General features: G+C 43.8%; 1 protein-coding gene across 3 annotated transcripts in view; it reads right to left on the bottom strand.

Annotated features, from left to right (window-relative positions):
• Positions 1–14,557, bottom strand: part of LOC140064597 (potassium channel subfamily K member 9-like) — a 39,352-nt gene extending 24,795 nt beyond the window's left edge. The window contains exons 1-2 of one of the 3 annotated variants that reach the window (XM_072111654.1): positions 14,481–14,557; positions 11,789–12,193 (exon numbers count right to left, since the gene is read on the bottom strand). In XM_072111654.1, the coding sequence (XP_071967755.1) occupies positions 11,789–12,119 (331 nt within the window). In that variant the 5' untranslated portion in view covers positions 12,120–12,193; positions 14,481–14,557. Of the gene's footprint in view, positions 1–11,788; positions 12,194–13,852; positions 14,165–14,480 lie in introns of those variants that run through there. The other 2 variants (XM_072111653.1, XM_072111656.1) reach the window with 2 other exon arrangements.
• Between the last annotated feature and the right edge of the window lie 9,578 nt (positions 14,558–24,135).

Raw genomic sequence — 24,135 nt, 5'->3', positions numbered from 1 at the left:
GTTTAAAAAAATGCACAATATTTATTAAAATAAATTAAGAAATTTGGTGCATAAAAAACTGGTAAAAAAATTTAGCAAATTGAAATGTTTAGGCTTTTTGGCTGAGAGAGCCATGAATGTCATATATTTTAAAGTGTAATTCTGTGGGAGCCATACAATTTGAATATGCCCCCGAGTAGGTAGGTAGCCACAGCACATGTACCCCAGTATATAGGTAGCCACATGCCCCCAGTAGATAGGTAGTCACAGCAAAAAAAAAAAATAATACTAACCTACCTATGCTCCCTGCAGCTGGCTCCTTGTCACCCCCTTGCTGTTCTCTATGATCCAGGCTCCGCCATCATTGCTTAAGCAAAAGCGTCTTGGTCATAGAGAGGAATGAACGCTGACATCGGGTGCCCACTCCTCTCTATGATCCAGACGCCGTCGCCTAAGCAATGATGCTGGTAGATACGGCACATGGATCACAAGTATAGTGCTCATACCTGTATGTGTCTTATATATTTGTCTGTGAGCCAGATGAAGCCATCAAAAGAGCCACATCTGGCTCCCGAGCCATAGGTTCCCTACCCCTGGTTTAGATGATACATATATTCTGAATAGGACCCCTAAGAAATGAGATTACTGTCACTTGTTGGTACAGGGCAACTGTTTTGCTCAAATTTAGTGATACTTAGCTGGCTCTTGTAATGATCCCTAGTTATGAGCTTCATGTTCTTGAATGTGATCTTGTATGTGTCATTATTGTGGATTCTATCAGCAGAAATATCTTCTATCAAGTCCTTGCCTGAAAACGCCGGCATAAGAAATAAATGTAACCTCCAGATCTGATTCAAGTGTGACTCACCAGATTATCACAGGACCGACTAATGCATCTGGCTGCTGACAAAGGCCCTTCACTAATATGGTGTCAAGTTCTTCTATTTATGCTTGAGATCAGCGAAAATCATACTAAGTGACGGGTCTTACATTCTGCAGACTGACGGAGAAGCTGATGCCCTATTAAGACGATCCTACACAAGAGCGCTAGGAAAAGATCAGATACAATAGAAATCTCTGCTCACTCATTCACTTTATAACTGGGGTCAGCGATCACAATACTCATGACAACCTATTTTACTTGCTTACAGGACTGTCTGACACAGAATCTATTATTAGGTATTAGGAAACTCCAGACATAGCAACTTAATTCATTGTAGATGTCAGACCCCACAGATACTTGCTTCTGACATGTCCGCATTTCCAGCAGAGACATTTCGGCAATATACAGTATTGCATCACTTAGCAAACAATAAATTGGCTATCCATGTTATAGAATAATAATTCTTTATTTATATAGCGCACATGGATTACACAGCGCTACATAGAGCTACCAAATCAGTCCCTGTCCCCAATGGGGCTCACAATCGAATCAACCTACCAGTATGTCTTGGAGTGTGGAAGGAAACTGGGGGACCAGGAGGAAACCCATGCAAACACGGAGAGAACATACAAACTCTTTGCAGATGTTGACCCTGGGACTTGAACCCAGGTCCCCAGCACTGCAAGGCTGAACTGCCACCTTGCTGTCCCTATGCTGGGAAGTTCCTTAGCGCAAGTCTTCCTGTACAAAAACAAGTTCTTTCTCAGGATGTCAAGAACAGACCTGTGACCAGGACAAGGGGGCATCCTCTACGCCTAGAGGAGAGGCGATTCTACCATCACCATAGATAAAGGTTCTTTACTGTAAGAGCAGTGAGACTATGGAACTCTCTGCCGCAGGAGGTTGTTATGGTGGACTCTATGTACATGTTCAAGAGAGGCCTGGATGACTTTCTGGAGAGAAAAAATATCACGGGTTATGGGGAAAAAACATTTATTTCATTCTTAAATGTTGGACTTAATGGACTTGCATCTTTTTCCAACCTTATGTACTATGATACTACGGTGTCATCGGCACCGAAGAATGAAGAAAAAGATTGCCAGAGCAACAAATGCGAGCAGGAAGATGACCTACTCTAAAATCAGTGGCCTGGGCAGTGGGGAAAGAACTGCTGTGTGTGTGGCCATATAAATACACAACTAGGCAACAACTATTTAAAACAACAACTACACAAAGCAACATCCGTCTGCATGAGGCCTGATTTGTAGGTCCTTTACTTACTAGGATCTTTTATTACTGTTAAGGGTTGCCCTTCGTCTCTCACCCATTTCGTATCACTGGATTCCAGATTTAGAAGCGGTCACACGAGGTTAAGTCTTACGGCCGGGGGATGACAGAAAGAAAAAAAAATGCAGCAATAACCATTTTATGAGTGTCACCAGCTATTCCACAATATTTTGTGTGTCCATAAATAGGTCCGCAGTTACCCTCTGACATCTCCACATAGCGGCGGGAGGGATGATTGGTCTACATCGCTGAGCCATTCTGAGGTTATGTCAAGTACAGCACGAAATTAAGCAGATGGGGCCGTAAAAGGATATTCTGGGAGCAAGAAAAAGTGGACACACAAGATAGACGATGTGACTTACAGTAAAATATTACCCAAATTAGACTGTGTCTGCACAAAAGCAACGAGATGTGGATACTGCAGCTAAAAGATAGAACCACGGCCTGTGTCTGATGTCTATGTATCAGATCCACTCACCTATTCCCATCCACACAAGACTTCATTATGTCATACAAATCGAAATAATCTCCATTCAAAATAACTAAATGCATATTTATTCATCCACTAATATTATATTATACGTAATCTGCCGGTGGGTGAGATCCGGCAATGGTAGTACATGCCCGATTTCCATGGATGCGGTTGTGGCTTTGTGCATTATATAGTTGTCGGAGCAACCAATCCGCCCTGTCTGAAAATGTTATCAGAAGTGATAACTAAGGCTGTGTTCACACCAAGTCTTCAGTCAGATACATACATTTAGAGTACTGCCTGAAATATTCCTCCACATAAAGGTTCCCTGACACTGTTTGTTGTATACACAACAGTATACAGCAATAAAACGCAGCACATAAGAAAAGAAAAATACAACAACTAGGCCAAAGTGAAGGAGAATTATATTTAAAGGACATCTATCATCAGGATGAAGGATTGTAAACCAAGCACACTTACATGCAGGTATGTGCCCCCTCTGGCAGGGTCTGCTCTTCGCTTAGCTTCTTATTCCCTGTTTTTTACAGCCATACTGCAGCACTGTTATAAATACACTTTCACAACACAGGAGGTTTGAGGAGGTGACAGGTTCCCTTTAAATAAACTTCAGTAATCTGAAGCAACACTGGGAAGAGGAGTGGGAAAAGGGATCATCCAATCTACTCTCATTATTCATTCTCATGGGAAAAAAGTTGCCGAGCCTAATGGAAATTTCCTTGCATCATTGCTTGAAGACATCTACTCAACAGGATCCAGTAATTGACTCTCCAATTCCCCCATGTCAATAGGAGCCGGGTATTGGAGAAGAAAACTCTGCCCACACTTATGTGGGGCAATAAATGTTGGATTTTTGGGGTTCCCAACTATGGCAGCTACCATGCTGTGTGAATGTATATTGTGGTTAAACAACTTTACGGCTACATATAATAACATGTTTTTAGCTTTCTGTTTGTGGATGTCCAATGTATCCCTACAACAGAGGGCTAAAACATATCCCACCAGATGCTCATTCAATGGGATACATTGGGGTACATTTACTTACCCATCCCCGGCATGTTCCTCGATGTGCATTGTCCAACGATAATGCACTCTGCTGCTATTCACTAACATCGTGCACCCGATATCCTGCATGTGCCACTTCTCTGATCAGGTCCGTTCAGCATCTTCTTCCCGATGCATGTAAGTGCTTGTTCTTGCGACACAATATAAATGTTAAATCTAGCGCTCAGCCCGAATCAGTCTGATCGCCCAGCGGCACGCATGATTTCAGTCACATGAAAGCCGACGCCGCTGCGCCAAAATCAGATCGCGTGCGACACAATCCCCTTCTAAATACCTGTCGCAGCGGCGCAAATCCAAGAAACGTCGGGAAGTCCGACAGAAATGCGATCCGTGAACCCTTAGCAAATAAGCCCCATTCTTTAGTCTACCTCCTCCCCCTAAAGAGAGTGGAGGAGTAAACATAAGCTGCAGCCAGTGATTGGCTGCTGCTGATGTACACAGTGTTTCCCCAGTGACGTCACTGTCCGCCCAGCGGAGGCCAGAGATGGACGCCATCCGTCCCCCACAGACAATTATGGCCTCAGTTAAGCATATACATTGTTCTGCAGCAGGAAGCAGGATGGAAAAACATACCTTGCTGCATTTTCCCTTCCACCATTTCCTGCTCATTGCGTTGTATACAGTTATATATACAGTACAGGGATAAAAGATGTCTCCATCTGACAGTATACGTCTATGGACATTGTATACGTCAAGAGCTTTCCTGACATAAACTTATCCAAAACATGTGATGTAAATGTAGTCTTTATGTTATGTTCTGACATTATGGAACTGAATTTATAACACAAATGTATATCTTGGTGGGAAAGCGGATTTAAAACTAGAATAATTTCGAGTAACTGAACTTTCGGTTTTCACTTGGAGGCTCTCGTACAATGTTAGCTCATAAGATGTGCTTGGCATTTATAAGAAAACGCATATCTGACCTTTAGATTTTGCTAACTATTTAAAATTAATGAATGTCTTTTATCCAGAGCGTAGAACTAGCGTTCCCTCCCCCACATCTCTCCTACATCCCAACCCACGTTCCTGCCACCCCCTCATACACCCTGGTTTTTCTTCTCTAGCATAGCAGTAATGTAAAGAACAATAACAATAAGAAACTGCATTATTCTAAAAGAACGCGGCAGGATTTCATCTTTGTGCAAATTTCAAAAACATAATGGGGGGAGATCTATCAGGAAGGGCATTTTTAAAGCCAGTTTTGCAGGAGCAAACATTGCTGAGATGTGTACAAAATGTATGAAATGTATTTTTACAACACTATAGTCCATGACCTTCCATCATATTCTACAACATCATATTCTACTGAGGTAAGATGGCAGAAATGTTTGCTACATTTTAGAATTCCTATTTAACGGGAACCTGTCAGCAGAAATTGACCTAATAAATCACTACCAGTGTGTAGTGGAGCACATTAACGCCTTCTAGTTTAGGGGCGCGCATTCAATTTTCCTGTGGGGTCACATGAGATATAGGAATGGCATTAGAGAGCCGGACTACCATAGCTAACAGTTTTACCCAATACCTGTATACTGTATTCACTGTATAACATATCCCTACATTTAAAAAAAACTGTAAACAAAACATTACAATGATTCAATGCAAATATGGAAGATTAAATTGCATCATTATTTAATAATGGGGAGGGGAGCTCCAGTTTTTCAACAAGCTCAGGTGGGCCAGTCAGAGACAATTAGAGGGTTAGAGGGCCAGATGTGCCCCCCAGCCATACAATGCCCAGGACTGTTCTAGATAATGCTTTTGGAATTATTCAGAAAATCAACTTTGAAGTGAGATGTAAATAAGTTGTATAAAGTTATGGAAGCAGAGAGTTTAGCACTGAAGTCAAGCTCTCAGCCTCAAAATACCGCTTTCACTGTGATTGACATATCGTGCATCAGTAGAGCCCATAAGTGATGTTCATTGACACAGAACCCTTTAATTTCAGCAGAGGGAGTGATCTGAGGTCGAGAGAGCTTGACTTCTGTACTAAACTTCCCACCACTCACTTCAAAGTTGATTTTCTGGATGATGTCACCTCACTGGACCTTCAAAGAAACTTGCCATGAATAAGGATAGCAGGATATGTAATCCGAAAAGCGTAGGCCGTGTCTGGTACTAGCATCTTTAAAGAGGACCTGTCACCCATAAAAAATGCACTAGGATCTGTTTGCTAAAGAAAGCAGCTCCTAGGGCGACCTCAGATGTAGAAGTGTTACACTGCTAGCTTTATAGAAACCATCCAATAGGACGCCAGACCAAGCTCACAGCGGTAGGGGGGTGGTCCGAGGTGCTGCTTCTCCCCCGAACCGCCCCTCCCACTCCATAGGCCAGCGGTGTCTGCATTATTGGGGGGTTTCTATAAAGCTAGCAGTGTTACACTGGGGAGCGCTAGGAGCTGATGACTTTTTTTACGATTGAATAAAGAATTGAAAATTTAGAGTTTCATTTCTATTGAATTTGGAGCGGTAACAGGAGCTGGATTTTGTGTTGCACTACAAAAGAAACGAGATCTGGTAGGTCTGAAGCAGCTTCAGAATGTAACGGTAGTGGTTTATTAAAAAAGGGCCTGTCACCCGAAATAATCACTCATGGAGCTGCTTACTCAATGAGGGGGCGGTCCGAGGAGGTGGTGCATGAAGCCTGGCGGACACCGCCGGCCTATGGCATGGGAGGTGCGGTCCAGGGTAAAAGCAGAGGAAAGCGCCTCGGGCCGCACCCTCATGAATACGCCAGACCTCTTGAAGCTTGTTTCGGCGTTCGGGTGGCGATGTACTGTAGTTATTGCTAGCTTTAGCGGTATCCTCCGATAAAGCGATAAGCGATTTAACACTGCTATTACTAGGGTAGGGCTAGGGACCTACTTACTTTAGGAAGCATCTCCTTGAATAATTATTTTGGGTGACAGGTCCTCTTCAAGTTGATTTCTACTGACAGATTCCCTGTAATAAATCTGGTGTCACAGCATGACAGACTAACCCCAGCCACTTTTCAAAAATGTAGAAAGTGATGTAAAGATGCAAAATGTCCAAAGATTTTTATGCCTCTTAAGCCAAGAGTCGCAAGATAAACCAACATTTTCGTGTTCGGGGCTAGATAAACTCCCCCAATATTAATTAAATTAATTAAATAAAAACTAAATTTGTCATTTACCTCGGTCTAGAGCCATCCATCCGAAGTAGGCATTCAGTGGAGACGGCATAGGACACACCAGCTTTACCAAAATTAGACTACATCCACACGCCGGTTGTTTTTGGATGAGTGCTAGCCGTTGTTTCATCAGCGAGCACACTCTCTCGAGTCTTTCTTTGGGCTCACACACATGGCTGTAGTGAGACAATTAAGGCTCCACAAATCATGGAGTAGGTCCTATCCCTGTTTGAGTTTATGGCTCTTGTTGTCCTCTTCTATTGTCACACGTGAGCAGAGCTTTTGTGCCAATAAAACACTGGCCGCAAACAGCGAACCACTGGTACGGTGAAAAGCACACCAGAAATCTTTGGCTTTCTCCAGACCTACTCTTTTGGAAGAAGACACCGAGCTGGAATTGTCCACTTCAGCTAGATCCTCTGAAGACCCCCTATGTAGGATCCTCTACTTAATAAGGTCAGCAGTCAAGACGCAACATGACATGGCTTCCCAGTTCTGTAGGTTATCATGACCCAAAACAATGTTTTTCAACCCCAGGACAACCCCTATCTGTTGACATGGCATCCTGCTACATATTCTACAGAGAATAGCTATTTGGAAGAATCTAGAACCAATCTTTCAATTCCTTTTCCACCATAGGCGAGATTATGCAGTACAGGCAGTCCCCGGGTTACGTACAAGATAGGTTCTGTAGGATTGTTCTTAAGTTGAATTTGTATGTACAGTAAGTCGGAACTGTATATTTTATAATTGTAAGCCCAGCCAAAATTCTTTTTGGTCTCTATGATAATTGAATTTTAAAAATGTTGGATTGTTATAAGAATCAGGATTAACAATAAAGCTTAAATATAGACGCCTCTGATAACTGTTACAGCTGTTTATTGTAACCTAGGACCAAAGTACAGTAAATTACCAATATCCAGAGGTCGTCTGTAAGTCAGGTGTTCTTAAGTAGAGGACTGCCTGTACATGGTTTCCTACTGAAATCAATCTTATGCAATGACCAGGAAAACTTTTATATTAGCAAATTTAGGACTTTTATGGACTTTGTACAAAATGGTGATTATATGGAAGCTGGTTTGTACATGAAACTAATGTTGATATGAGATGTGCAACTGAGCAGTCTCTTGTTGTCTAATGGTCGAACTTATTGGCAAGCTTGATTTCGTGATATTCCTAAATATTGTAACAATTGTATGAATATTGGAATTGTTTTTGGATGAAAAATGAAGTAAAGAGAAGAAAATGGACATTTATTGTGGTCATTCTCTTGGACACTGTTGATTGAAGCATTATTATAGGGGTAGATTGGAGATCCACTTGTCCTAGACCGCCTAGCGTTTTGAGTATTCCCTCCACATCCGGCATATATATTGGTTCCTTTGTTTAGACCCTCAGTAATCAATAAAGGGGTATTCTCATTTTGACAAATTAATATTATTGTTTGTATGATGATAAAATATACATTTTTCCAATATACCATATATACTCGAGTATAAGCTGACCCGAGTATAAGCTGAGACCCCTAATTTTACCACCAAAAACTGGGAAAACCTATTGACTCGAGTATAAGCCGAGGGTGGGAAATGCATTAATCACAGACCCCCCCAGTATGTATACAGCCTGCCCCCAGTAGTATACAGCCAGCCCCCAGTAGTATACAGCCTGCCCCCTGCAGTATACAGCCAGCCCCCAGTAGTATACAGCACTGCCCCCAGTAGTATACAGCACAGCCCCCAGTAGTATACAGCTTGCCCCCAGTAGTATACAGCACAGCCCCCAGTAGTATACAGCACAGCCCCCAGTAGTATACAGCCTGCCCCAAGCAATATACAGCACAGCCCCCAGTAGTATACAGCACAGCCCCCAGTAGTATACAGCACTGCCCCCAGTAGTATACAGCTCTGCCCCCAGTAATATACAGCCAGCCCAGCATTAAAAGAAAATAATAAACTTATATACTCACCCTCCGGTGGCCCCGATGTGCAGCGCTGCTCCCCCGATGTCCGCGCGGGTCCTCTTCTGGCTTCGGCGCTCGTCTTCTGTCTTCACTACCTTCGTGCCGGGCGCCGCCATTGTTCTCCCCTGGACGGCGCCTAGTATGACGCGCCGCTGCTGACGTCATACTAAGCGCCACCTGTAGGAAAAACATGGCGGCACCCGGCACGAAGTTAGTGAAGACAGAAGACGGCCGCGGGAGCCAGAAGAGGACCCGCGCGGACATCGGGGGAGCATCGGAGGTTGAGTATATAAGTTTATTATTTTTTAAAGATTTTTTATGACTGTATGACTCGTGTATAAGCCGAGGGGACGTTTTTCAGCACATTTTTTGTGCTGAAAAACTCGGCTTATACACGAGTATATAGGTTACTTTTTGGGGGTCATTTACTAAGGGCCCGATTCGCGGTTTCCCGACGTGTTACCCGAATATTTCCGATTTGCGCCGCTTGTACATGAATTGCCCCGGGTTTTTGGCGCACGCGATCGGATTGTGGCGCATCGGGGCCGGCATGCGCGCGACAGAAATCGGGGGGGCGTGGCCGAATGAAAACCCGACGTATTCAGAAAAACCGCCGCATTTAAAAACCGAAAATGTGTCGCTTGGGGAGCGCTCACCTTCACCTTCTATGGGATGGTGCATTCCGGGGCGTTAAGATTATTTTCGGCGCTGCAGCGCCACCTGGTGGACGGCGGAGGAACTACCATCTTAAATCCCAGCCGGACCCGAATCCTGTGCAGAGAACGCGCCGCTGGATCGCGAATGGGCCGGGTAAGTAAATGTGCCCCTTTGTATCAATTCCTTACTGTTTTCTAGATCTCTGCTTTCTGTCTTTCTATAGAAAGCTTCTATGTTACTTCCAGTGGACAGAAATCTGACTATGGTCACACAGGTGCACGGCTCGTTATATCACAGACAGTAATCAGAGCTGTGTGATATAACGAGCCATGCACCTGTGTGACCATGGTCAGATTTCAATCCACTGGAAGTAACATAGAAGCTTTCTATAGAAAGACAGAAAGCAGAGATCTAGAAAACCATTTGGAATTGATACAAAAAGTATATTTGAAAATTGTATAACTTTTCATTAAACAAACAATAACATTTATTTGCTGGAATAGGGACACCCCTTTAACTTATCACCTATTCTGTGCATAATAGTAACACCCCCTTTAATATGAAATCCCTCCAAGATGTTCATAAGAGACTATGAAAATATTATTTTCTATACCTAGAAACACAGAAGTGAAAGTTACTAATATCTATATGAGGACATGTATAGATCTCCAGTCCTGGGCACATCAGTCTGTACCGGGATTCAGGAAGTGAGCAAGTACCGAAATATAGCAAATAAATGCTCCATCATTCCGAGGTTACAATAAGAGAGGAGCCGGCTTATTGGACTTTATAGGAACTGTCTGTTTCCATGGTCACCTTGATATTATCCTGTAAAAATGTGAACGTCATTTCATCATCCGTTTTTTTTTTCTCTATATTTTTAGGTTCTATCCTCTGCTGAACACATCATAATGATAAAGGGGACGGTGTATTAAATTATCAATGACACATTTATGAAATCCTTGCGTCATTATTTCAGACAGAATATGGCCAGGGCTTCCACATTGTGATCATCTTGACCGGCTGTTTCTACAGTGTTGAAGAACCCAAAGTGAGGTGTGTAATGTACGGGATCAGAGTCAGCAATAGGCCAAGGTCCTAAAGGCTACAGCACTATAGTGTGAAGGTAGGCTTAAGGACAAGGACATTTAGGCTACTGCAAGATAAGGTAGAGAAAACCCCTATTTTCGAAATACACATTTAAAGGGAAACTATCACCAGGTTTAACCACGTTAAACTAGTAGCCCCAAAGGTAGGGTATGAAACGCCCTTTCTAAATATCCTCTACAGTCATGAAAAAATGAGCAGAAGAGTCATATTTGCCTGAGATTAGTCAAGTTTAAAGGCTGCAGGATCGTATTGAGTTTCGTGTCATATTAAAGATAAGAATCTCATCTTTCAAACTGCATCATGTGCTATGAGCTACAAAACCAGATACGCAGACAGTTAAAGGAAATCTACCATCAAAATCAAGTATGAGAAACCATGGGCACTTACTTATAGATCCAGGCACTGTGACAGTGGTAATTGTCTTATATTTGATCTCTCAGTACTGCCCCCCTCTATTTAATCTCCCAGCAGCACAGCAAGTTTCAGCACACAGAGGAAGGGGGAAGTGCTTCTCACAGTGTAACAGCTTGTGAATCTTTAGCACGGAGGGGTAACACCTCCAGAGCACTTCATGTTAATTAGCATAATTTACAACGTTGATTTTAGAACGGAGGAGGCCATTAATAACAAATAGTCACGGTGTCTGGATCTATTAGAGAGTGTCCCTGATTTATCTTGATGGATTTTAATGGTAGAAGTCATTTCCTGTAATTATAGCTTTATGTTTGGGGGTCTTCATCTTGCAAAAGCAAAATCCTGTTCTTTTGCAGACTGCAGCAGGTTTTCCAGACAATTTCCCAGCTTTTTTACTGCATTCCTGTACCCCACTACCTGCAGAAGGGCCCAGATTATTCCACAATGATCTATCATTTGTAAAGTACATTGAAAAGTATATTGACCTATAAAGGCTGCAATCGCAAATTGTTTCGATTCAGCAGCTTCATCAGGTAAAAGCTTTTCAAGCTGAAAAGCAAAATCCGTATTATGTAATTCAGCGTGCGATCAGCCGGAGAAGCTTGGAATTTTCCTCTTGGACGTATAATACAACATCTATTACATTGAATAAGGAGGGGGAGATACTGAATGCCGGTTTTGAACATCAGAGTTCACAAAGCAAACAGTTTTTGCATATTCAGCTCTGCTACATCTACATGCTGTGTTCCTGGTACAATGCCAGGGAATGTACGGCACCGACTCTTCTTACCTATTGTAGTAATTACTGTAATAGCAAAATAAAAGGAGCCAGCAAATTTCCACTGCTTGCCTGCTCGGTGGGGCTCGGACTGCAGGACCACGCGCTCGATCTCCCGGTAGTCCTCTTCCGTGAAGTGATATTTCTTTTTCAGATCAGTTCTCTTTTCCTCTAAAATTCTCTTTCTGGAACTTTCGGATTCCGATTCTAAAGCATCAAACACGGCAGCTCCCACCAGAAGATATGAGAACATGCAGAGGATCAGAGACAGAGTCCGTATATTCTGTTTCTTCATTTTGTGTAGGAAAAGTGACAATCCGGACTTGAACATCAAACTAGACATTCGTTCACAGGATGACCTGCGACTGATCACATCTTACTGCCGTCACAGGCGGATCTGGGAGCTATAGGGGGCGCCTGGAACAAGAGACAACAACATGGGAATAACTAGGGGTTCAAGTCATGGCATGTGTTGGTGCAGGAAGTTAATTTATCTCTAGTCCCATGTAAAATGACACAAAATTTCACGCTTGATTTTCAGGAAGACAAACTCAGCTCTGCTACATTTGTGCGTAAATCCACTGTAATGTACACAGGGTCATACAATGCTCTATGGCCACATCTGTGCGACATATATGGATGGTAATCGCATAACAAGCAATTCCCTGTATAGTATTATCACTGCTGTGTATGGATAAGCAACGTACAGAACACAGAAATATAAAATCAGGGCATGCTGGGACTTGCAGTGCAGCACACAGGGATTACACAGACAAGCCCTCCCTTATTATCAGAGCATTGTCACTAGGAGGCTGCGTTGGGAAATTGTCTGTTGAGCAATTCCCTGGTCCATTCAGGATGGACCTGTGGCAAGAGGTCCTGGCAGCATGTGACATAATATTCAGTGGCTGGCATAGTATTATAGTCAGTGGCTGGCACAGTATAATAGTCAGTGGCTGGCACAGTATAATAGTCAGTGGCTGGCACAGTATAATAGTCAGTGGCTGGCACAGTATAATAGTCAGTGGCTGGCATAGTATAATAGTCAGTGGCTGGCATAGTATTATAGTCAGTGGCTGGCATAGTATTATAGTCAGTGGCTGGCACAGTATAATAGTCAGTGGCTGGCATAGTATAATAGTCAGTGGCTGGCATAGTATAATAGTCAGTGGCTGGCACAGTATAATAGTCAGTGGCTGGCACAGTATAATAGTCAGTGGCTGGCATAGTATGATAGTCAGTGGCTGGCATAGTATGATAGTCAGTGGCTGGAATAGTATAATAGTCAGTGGCTGGCATAGTATAATATACAGTGGCTGGCACAGTATAATATACAGTGGCTGGCATAGTTTAATAGTCAGTGGCTACCATAGTATTATAGTCAGTGGCTGGCATAGTATAATAGTCAGTGGCTGGCATAGTATAATATACAGTGGCTGGCACAGTATAATATACAGTGGCTGGCATAGTTTAATAGTCAGTGGCTACCATAGTATTATAGTCAGTGGCTGGCATAGTATAATAGTAAGTGGCTGGCACAATATAATATACAGTGGCTGGCATAGTATTATAGTCAGTGGCTGGCATAGTATAATAGTAAGTGGCTGGCACAATATAATATACAGTGGCTGGCATAGTATTATAGTCAGTGGCTGGCACAATATAATATACAGTGCCTGGCACAGTATAATATACAGTGGCTGGCATAGTATTATAGTCAGTGGCTGGCATAGTATAATAGTAAGTGGCTGGCACAATATAATATACAGTGGCTGGCATAGTATAATATACAGTGGCTGGCATAGTATTATAGTCAGTGGCTGGCATAGTATAATATACAGTGGCTGGCATAGTATTATAGTCAGTGGCTGGCATAGTATAATATACAGTGGCTGGCATAGTATAACAGTCAGTGGCTAGCACAGTAATGTGTCCTTGGGCAAGTGACACAACTTTGGCATGAGATGGCACACACCTCTGATAAATGGCACTATGTATTGGGTGTATATATTGTATAGGGGGTGGGGGTATGTGTATAGTATGCAGCCCTGGAGGACACGTATGTGGGGGGCTCACCTGTGCCCGGTGCTGGATATCCGTGTAGCCTGCACCCCCCGCAGTCAGCACCATCCTCAGGTCCCCAGAAGTGATAAAGCTTCCCTGGTCCTGGCTGAGTGTGGGTCATACCATTGCCGCGTCCACCCCCGTGCACTGGACTTCTTCACGCCCGCCGCCGCCGCCCCCGTGCAGGCCGGGAGGGGGCGCCCCGTGCGCCGCTAGCAGAGGCAGCGCTGACTGCTCTCCATCACTCCCCGGTGCCTTTTGAACTGGCCCGCGACAGGCTGCTGTCTCAGCACTTGGGACCACACTGCGCATGCGCGGCTCATTAACCCTTGCCTGTAGGACAAGGAGGGGGGTGAAGCATCCCCTTGGAGATGTTCCATAGCAACAGAGACAGAAGAATTTAAAGATTTACTCCCACTTAGCAACATACACTGTATACAGTACCTGCTACTGGTGCAGGGGCCTGTAATACCCCCCACCTAAGTCCTATACCCAATACTAGCACTACATACACTGTATACCTGCTACTGAGTGGTGGCAGCACTGGCATAGAGCACAGAGGGTGTCACAGGGGTGCAAGTGCTTGTAATACGCTACCTGAGTCCTTATACCAAATACTAGCACTACATACACTGTATACCTGCTACTAAGTGCTGGCAGTGGTGTCATAGAGCACAGGGGGTGTCACAGGGGTGCAGGGGCTTGTAATACACCCCATCTAATCCACTAAGTAATAATGGCGCATTACCCCCTATTAACACTACCATTACGCATACCTCCCAACTTTTGGGCTACAGAAAGAGGGACAAAAAACCTTTACTTTTTTCAGAAACCAAACCTATTGTCCCATCCCTTCCCCAAACCTAGCATAATATTGACCTTAATGGCCCCAAGGTAGTATAATGCCCCATCCTTTTCACCCCCCCCCCCCCCCACCACCACCACCACCACCACCAAGGACCCATATAATACCTCTTAATGCAGCTCAGCAACATATAATACCCCTCTATCCCACCTTTACTTTTGTGGCCCCCTGTCCTCCATCCTCCTCATATTATGGCCTCCTCTCCTCCATCCTCCTCATACTGTGGCCTCTGTCCTCCATCCTCCTCATATTGTGGCCTCTGTCCTCCATCCTCCCTCATATTATGGCCTCTGTCCTCCATCCTCCCTCATATTATGGCATCCTCTCCTCCATCCTCCTCATATTATGGCCTCCTCTCCTCCATCCTCCTCATACTGTGGCCTCTGTCCTCCATCCTCCTCATATTGTGGCCTCTGTCCTCCATCCTCCTCATATTGTGGCCTCTGTCCTCCATCCTCATATTGTGGCCCCTGTCCTCCATCCTCCCTCATATTGTGGCCTCCTGTCCTCCATCCTCCCTCATATTATGGCCCCCTGTCCTCCATCCTCCTCATATTATGGCCTCTTCTCCTCCATCCTCCTCATATTGTGGCCCCTGTCCTCCATCTGTCCTCATATTGTGGCCCCCTCCTCTCATATTGTGGCCCCCTTGCCTCATATTGTTCGTCCTTTGGACTGTGGATTTGAGCGTTCGATCAGGCGCTGGATGACCACAGTTTTTAATTTAAAAAACCAGATGAACCGCTTGGTCCATGCACGAAACACATTGTTTGTAAAATTTCCCATTTCCTTTTTATTGTGTACATTTTTTAACATCATTCATTTTTATGTAGGGTAATATAAAAATAAATCAAGTTTTTTAAATTAAAAACTGTGGTCATCTAGCGCCTGATCGAAAGCTCAAAACCACAGGAAGAACAAAGGAATTTTTTCTTGTGAGCAGCAGGAACTGTCTAAGGAGCGTGGATGCAGGAGGACGGAACCCAAAGAGAATAAAGACAAAATTGTCTCAGGTGTTGTGCCCCATTGCACAACCCTGCCAGGTTACTAGTTTTAATACTGCTATAAACTATTCCAGTTTAAAAGGGAATTACACTATAGGAGCGCCCCTTGTCTCCCTCACCTTTTGTTTTTTCGTATAGCCTCATATTGTAACCCCCTGTCCTCCCCTGTTCCTAGGTATTAAACAAAATAAAAAAATTGTAACTTTCCTCGCAGTTTCCCTGCAGGCCTGCTTCCTCTTCTTCTCCCTGGAGCTCTGAGATGATGGAGGAGGAGGTTTTCCAGCCAGGGGAGGAGCTACCTCCACATATCTCTGCTATAAAGCAGGCAGCAAGCGCTGATCCTACCTCTTGGTCCGTGCTCTGCAGCTGTAATGTGTCAGACAGAGACCAGAAGGCCGGACAGCATGGGACATTCTCCCTATCGCCCGGGACGGCGGGACAGCGGGACAGCGCCTAAAAACTGTGACTGTCCTGACGAATCCGGGAAGGTTAGGAGCTATGCCATTGTGCCACCATACACTTCGTAACGCAGTGCCAGAGCCCTGCATAAAGTGTAGCCAGAGTGCCCCCATAACAGCCCCGCCAATCCAGGTTGTGAGCCCCCATAACTGCCTTCTTCCATAAATATACCATCCAAACTGCCCCCATAAAAACTCCTGCATTAAAGGGGTATTCTCATCTGGGCATTCCCATTTCATTTATGACATACATATTGCCAGGCTTGCGGGTTGTGGATCCACTGGACTACTGCAGACGATGACTCAAGCCACTACCTGGGACCGGAGTCTAAGTGGTACCCGGTTTTCACCAGAGCCCGCCGCAAAGAGGTTTAGACAAGCTGCGGCGTGGTACCACCAGTGCGTGACTTGTCTGCAGTGGCGGCCAAGGTTGAGGTACAAGAACGGCAATCAATCTCGTGGTCAAAGTCCAGGCACAGGGTCAGGGCAGGCGGCAGAGATTCAACGTCAGAGTTCAATCCGGGGTCAGCAACAGGAGGTCCAAGCAGAAGGGTACGGGAACACAGCACACAGGACAGCAGCACGGAGGAACACTGGTACACGGAAACACAGAGGAGCTCAGGTAACACAGGAACACGGAGGGACACAGGAGACACAGGAACTTTCCTTGGACACAACCACTCCTGACCCCTGGTGCTAGACCACCTGAATTCAGCGTTCATTACCACAGGACGTCTGTGGGACATACAGTAACTCCCGTCCATTTCATAATAATAATATTTCATATGCAAAAATAATTTTTTCCCTTGTGTGATCACTCCAGCTACGGTGGAGGACAGCTCCTCTATTTCCAATGGACCACATGACTACATTTATGAAAAGTTGCCTTCACATTTAATTATCTCCTTCATTCAATTGAAGAAATGTATCTATATGGAAGGTGAATTAAATTTACTGTGAATGTCTGGTTGATAACTGTCCTTTAAAGGGCACCTACCACCCCGATTCTACCTATAAAGGTAGAAGGGGTGGTAGGTGGATGGATGGGACGTGAGGATAGCCGTTTATTGGGCTAATCCTCACGTCCTGGGTGTCTTTTAGAAAATTTTATTGCATGTATATGCAAATTTTTTTATGCGGCTACTGGGGCGTGGAGTAGCCGGACATGAGGCTACTAGTCGCGGCTACTCCACGCCCCAGTAGCCACGTTACTCCCCTTACCAGGTAATCTTTGGCGCGCAGCTACCAGGCCCTCGTCCAGGTCCCCTGCGTCGGAGCTACTGCGCAGAAGGCTAAAGATGCCGAGGGAATCAGACAAGGGCGCGCAGCTACCAGGAGCTGCGCGCCGAAGATTACCTGGTAGGCGGAGTAACGTGGCTACTGGGGCGTGGAGTAGCCGCGACTAGTAGCCTCATACCCGGCTACTCCACGCCCCAGTAGCCGCATAAAAAAATTTGCATGTACATGCAATAAAGTTTTCTAAAAGACACCCGGGATGTGAGGATTAGCCCAAAAAAGGGCTATCCTCACGTCCCATCCATCCACCTACCACCCCTTCTACCTTTATAGGTAGAATCGGGGTGGTAGGTTCCCTTTAACTAATCCATATAGTGTGCCCCTATAAAGTCAGAGTGTCCGTGTTAAAGGGGTTTTCCCACGAAGGCAAGTTAGGCCCCATCCACGGGTTAGTGCCTAACTTGTTGATCAGTGGGGGTCTCGAAAGAATGAGGTACAAGCAAAGTCAGAATCCCATCAGTCACAGAAGAGTAAATGATGTAACAAGAGCCAGAAGACTTGTCTAACAGGTACTGAATAAAGTAACATTAGAATGTAGTCCCTGAATGGAGCCCAAGCAGCTGATTGGTTCGGCCAGCTGTCAATCCTACTGGCATGTGTGACCCACCCCAAACTCAGAGAGGTAGGAAAGATGTCAGACAGCCCTCTGCAGAGCATACACCTGGGTATGGTACACATCCAGGAGGACTCCAGCTGTAGAACTAGAACCTGCAGGGTTTATGACATATACGTTATCAGTATTTTTAGCCCAGTAAAAAAACTTTTTAATTGATCCTATAACCTGGGTGACACATCTGCAAGTATGGCGCATGAGCCCAATCTCCTCAGCAGGGTCTATCTCTACAGCATGTTATCTGATATCTATTTCTGGAGCATGCTGACAACTGTTACTTTTTCTGAGTAATGTGCATATATTAACATTTCCATAAATGAACCAGATATTTTCTTTATTAGCCAATACATATGTCTTTTACTAAAAAAAAAAAAAAAAAAGTCATATACAGATTCTTTTTCCTCTGATATTTAACCCCTTAACGACCTGGCCCTTTTTTTGTTTTTTCATTTCCATTTTTCACTCCCCACCTTCAAAAATCTATAACTTTTTTATATTTACACGTAAAGAGCTGTGTGACGCCTTGTTTTCTACGTAACAAACTGCACTTCATAGTGATGGTTTTGAATATTCCATGCCATGTACTGGGAAGCGGGGAAAAAATTCAGTGAAAATGGTGTAAAAACGCATTTGCTTCGTTTTCTTGTGGGCTTGGATTTTACGGCTTTCAACTTTATTCTTTGTGTCGTTACGATCCCGGGGATACCAAATTTATATAGGTTTTATGATGTTTTCATACATTTACAAAAATTAAAACCTCCTGTACAGAATTTTTTATTTTGCCATGTTCTGGCGCCAGTAACTTTTTCATACTTCGATGTATGGAGCTGTGGGTGGTGTCAATTTGTGCGACCTTTGATGACATTTTCACTGCTACAATTTTTACGTACGTACAACCTTTTGATCACTTTTTATTGAATTTTTTCTATTTTTCAAAATGGCAAAAAAGTGCCATTTTCAACTTTGGACCCTATTTTCCGTTACGGGGTTAAACACAGTGAAAAAACATTACTATATTTTGATAGATCGGGCATTTTCGGACGCGGCGTAACCTAATGTGTTTACAATTTTTACTGTTTATTTATATCAGGTCTAGGGAAAGGGGGGAGATTTGAATTTTTAGGTTTTATAATAATTTTTTAAACTTTTTTTTTACCATTTTTAACCTTAAACTACTTTAACCTTAACTACTTTAACCCTAGGTTGTCTGATCAATCCTACCATATACTGCCATACTACAGTAGTACAGTAGTACAGTATATACGGATTTCCCTCCTCATTCATTACAATGAAAGGGTTAAAACAAAACAAGTGGCAATCCCTCACCATGACAGCCTTGGGTCTTCCGAAGACCTGAGGCTGTCATGGCGAGGGATCGCCACTGCTCAATGACGTCACAGGGAACAACGATCCTCAGCAAGATGGCGGCGCCCTTTTTGAAGCCGGCGGCGATCGTGGGGATAACACAGATTGTGGGTGTTACCGATAAGCCTTTACTACAATATGCCGCAAAGATTTACCAGCTATGGAGAGGGCTCAGCCCGTGCAAGATAGCTTCAGATCATCATCATATGATATCATATATATCATATATATTCCTGAATGTGAAATGTTATAGTTTATGTACTAATTCGTTACAGTTTAAGGTTCCAGAAAAAAAAAAATCTCTTTGGGGGGCAATAAAAGAATAAATCTCTACTTACTGCTCCCTACTTTCCCGCTGCTCCATAGAAATAAAAACGGTATAGTATAAAAATAATCAAAAAATGGCCATTTGCCTATATGAAGAATCTGGAATCTATTAAAAAATGAAAAAAGATACCAAATCCGTTCACCAACGACACATCACTAATTCAGGCTACTCCCTTGGGTAGTGCATGGCAGTAGGTAGGCTCATGCCACCCTATTACCTGTTGTTTCCCCATAGCCTGCGATACAATAGGCAGCATCTTATTTCTAGAATATAATGAAATCGAACAATAAACCTTATCTCTGTAACTGAATGAAGAAACCAATATCACATCCTCCACACAGTAATGTAATAAACAATCTCCTGTAACACAATTAACACAAGTCAATGTACTGCTCTAATACACAAAGTCACAAGGGATCTTATTAAATCCACATACACCGGGGAGGTGTAACCACTTCATTGCTGGAACACATCAGCATTGACCCTGCGTGTTCACCAGCTCCTTACGTGGGTCTCTTACGTGTAGGTAGTGTGGCCACCCTCCCCCTCTACACATATACATGCTGATAGCTAATTTGCTTCTAATAAAATTATCCATAGAGAGTGTGACTGATGGAGATATGCACAGTAGTGATAATACATTTTGTGTCCATTCCAGCATGATATACACATTTGAATTTGGGGTTTTTCTGTAGGGCTGAGCTCACACTACCGGTCAAATTTCCGTTCCTTATCTGTGTTAAATGTAAAGAACCGAGACTTGGTCAGAGTGCATTGCCTGAAAAACTGACATTTTTGTCTGCATTTTATCTCAGTTTTTGCAGGGAGTCATTAGTGTTTTTGCATTTTTTTAACGTGCCAGTTGTTTGTGTTTTTGCTGCATTTCAGTGCTTTTTTCAAGCACTTGTTTAAAACCACTTGGTTCTTTCATTGGTGCCCAGATGCCACTTCCTTCTTTTTTTTTACATCACCTAGCATCGCATCCATTAAAAACATATTTTTAGAGTGCAACGTGTTGTTGTTTTGTCTCCATAGACTTGTATGGTGCGTTTTTCAAGCGCGTGACGTGGAAAAGAAGAACATGCAGCAATTTTTTTTAAAAATGCACATGTGTGAAAAAAATGCAAGTCTTACAAAGCCCATTGAATACAATGGGGCACATTTACTTACCAGTCCGCTCGAGTTCCCCGAAAGTGCATTGTCCAATGATAATGCACTGTGCCGTGATTCACTGAGATTGTGCGCCCGATATCCTGCATGTGTCGCTTCCCCGCTCAAGTCCGACAGAGTTCACCTTCTTCCTGGTGCATGTAAGTGACACAATTTGAAAGACACCTGCTAAATACCTGTCCAAGCCGTGCAATCCCCGAAAATGGCGAACAGTGCGCCGAAATTGTGATCCGTGTCCCTTAGTAAATGAGCCCCAATGGGTCAGAGTGCAATGCGAGTTCCACACGTCAGAACAAGCGCATGAAAAACATAAGTGTCGAAGGGGCCTAACATATCAGATAAAAATCCCACTGACATCAATGTAATTTTATGTCATCCATTATGGTCAGTTTGGCAGGTATCTGTTATTTATGTTATCCATGGATGAAAAGTACTACAGCCCAATTTTTTCTGTAAAAAAAAAACGCATTGATAACAGATCCCTGCCGAAACAAAACATAACGGATGACATAAAATTGATCTCTATGGAGCTGACAGAAATTGCTGAGATTAAGGCTATATTCACACTGCCGTTGCCCGCCCGTACCGTAGCGGGCAACGGCAGTGTACGGGGAGAGGAGGTGAGCGCAGCTCATCCCCGCCCCTCTCCATAGGAATTAATGGCGCACGGCGCCGTACTACGGAGAAAGATAGGACAGGTCCTATCTTTTTCCGGGTACGGAGCAGTACGGTGCCACGCATGTGCTGCACCGTACCGCTCCCGTAGGCCGTATATACGTCCTCCATACGTCAGTGTGAATGTAGCCTAACAGAGTAGAACGGTCATATGCGGCTGTCTGCTCCATTAGTCTGACGGAGTGACGAGAGGTCTGATGGACCCCTCATTTTCGTGATCTGTGGGGTCCCCACTGATCAGAAAGTTAGGCCCTATCCCGTGGATAGGGCCTAACTTTTTTTCGTGGAAAACCCCTTTGAGTACATTATCAGTCAGTTTCTGAGACCATATGGCATTCAACGCCTGTTCACATGGTGCAGTTCTGCATGGCTTCTGCTGTTTCTGTGGTGCTGTGCTTGTGGGCCCTGTCAGTATGGGTACTGGAGGCTGCTGGGTCTTGGTTCCTGTTGGTTCTGTTGACTTGTGGTGCCACACTCACTAGTGTAGGCTCCCACTAAATCATGGTTACAATGAAGAGATCAGGTGGATTCTGCAATTTTATCAAAATAGAATTAATAACCTTGAGTTGATTATTAATTTATCCTAGTGGCAATAGATTATTGTATAATGTGTAAATGCACAGTCCAGAAGTCTTTCTCTCTTACACCTACAGCAGCTTTTGTAACATGTTATGTTAATTTCATAGCATTCATGAAGTTGCATCATGGGGGGCTCTGCTAACACCCCCGAAGCCCGTCTTGCTCATTGGCATAATTTTAAAACTTTAGAAAGAAGGATGTCATGTAGAACAAATATAGGGAGATTACACGTTGCCACGTTGCCACGTTGCCTGGATCTATGGGTAAGTGCCCCTGGTTTATCATGATGGATGCTGATGGTAGATCTATTCTTCCATAAATATATGTACTGGCAGACAGCATGGCTCGGTGCTTGATGTTATAAACCTGTGGCAATGAAACCGAATGAAACATATAGATCATATAGATCTGATCATCTAGCTGAAGATTTTGGCTATTGAGATTTTAAAGTTTTACCAGGATTAGAAAAAAAGGTTTTTTTTCCTGAATCAGCACCGTTTTTTGTTTCAGTAGCTAGCACAATTCCCCATATATATCAATGAGCTCATACACATGGCTGTGGTTTCCCAGATCTTTGTATAAACTGATTGCCTGTGCTGAAAAATATACAGCAGGTCCTGTATCAAAGAAGGAATGAAGATGACTACTCTCCATAAACATCTTGTGTTACAGTACCGCAATGCAGTTCGGCAGGTAGACTGGGGATCCTTGCATTAGAGTTATATTATAGTATTTCTATATGATGCAAGAACTCAAATACTGTCAAATGTGTTCAGTCCATGGGATCGTAGCAGCACATCAGTCCATTTCCACAGGCAGAACATGTTTGTGTGAAGCCTATTTTAGACTGGGGACAGATGGTTTGGAATCACTGTCGATGGGGTTGAAGTTCAGAATTGAATTCTGCACTCTGAATTGTAGGTTTTTATAATTTCCTGCTAATGCACAGCCACAACATAACAGAGCTTGGTCTAGGGGTGGATTAGACTGCCATGGTCCCTGGGCTGTATGAATATTATATCCCCTACAAGTCTGACATTCACTTCCTACATATGGTACGATCAGCCTCTTGGGGAATGGGGGATGCGTCCTTTCCGGTTTCCGGACCATTGGAGGACCTTCAAAGGTCCTGAAATGGCTCTTGTGTACATGTCTGTTGAGAGCAGGAACAGATGTATGTGAATTTCATGGGTGAAGGTCCTTCTCCATATACATTTGGTAGCTGATTTGGGTCCCCTACAAGGCTCTGGGATACTGCCCAAACTGCCTATGTTATTATACATTACTAGCTACATCTACATGCTAGTGATTGTGAACCTTTTAGCGACCGAGTGCCGAAACTGTAACCCCAAACCCTCATTTACCGCGAGGTGCCAACCAAAAATTAAAGCAGTAACTTATTGCTGCCTGTTCTTCAACAATGTTCAATGATACTGGCCTCGTGAGGACACCAACACAGTAGAAAGAAGGAGGGAAAATTTGCATCATTGGAGCTCCTTTCTAGTGTTCCTCTGTACACAGAAAATCATGGGTCCAGCAGGAGGTCCTCCAAAGATAATTCAGCCCTGTCTCCCAAGTAGCCAAGTAAGTATCACTTTAAAATATCACTGAAAGCAGCATCTTTGTTTCCAAGTTGCTTGGAACTGCAGGAAGATTCTTTGAGTCCTGTCTGGTGTGCTGGGGCGATGGCTCGGGTGCCCACAGAAAGGGCTCTGAGTACAGCCACGGGCACCCGTGCCATTGGTTCGCCAACACTGTGCTAGAACGTTGCTGGCCCTAGCTAGCTGATTTTGTGGTGCTGGGGGTTGGAACAATACTTACATGATATTGATGACCTATCATAGAAACCCTTGTTATGATATTATTCTAAACATGGGTAGATTTTAGTACCAAGTCAGAGGTCTATTGTATGTCTTTATAAATAATGTTGAAATATGTTTCA

This window comes from Engystomops pustulosus, chromosome 6 (assembly GCF_040894005.1).
Source record: "Engystomops pustulosus chromosome 6, aEngPut4.maternal, whole genome shotgun sequence".
NCBI classification, from domain to species: Eukaryota; Metazoa; Chordata; class Amphibia; order Anura; family Leptodactylidae; genus Engystomops; species Engystomops pustulosus.
Note: the sequence above shows the minus strand (reverse complement) of the source record. Positions and strands in the feature narration are given on the sequence as shown.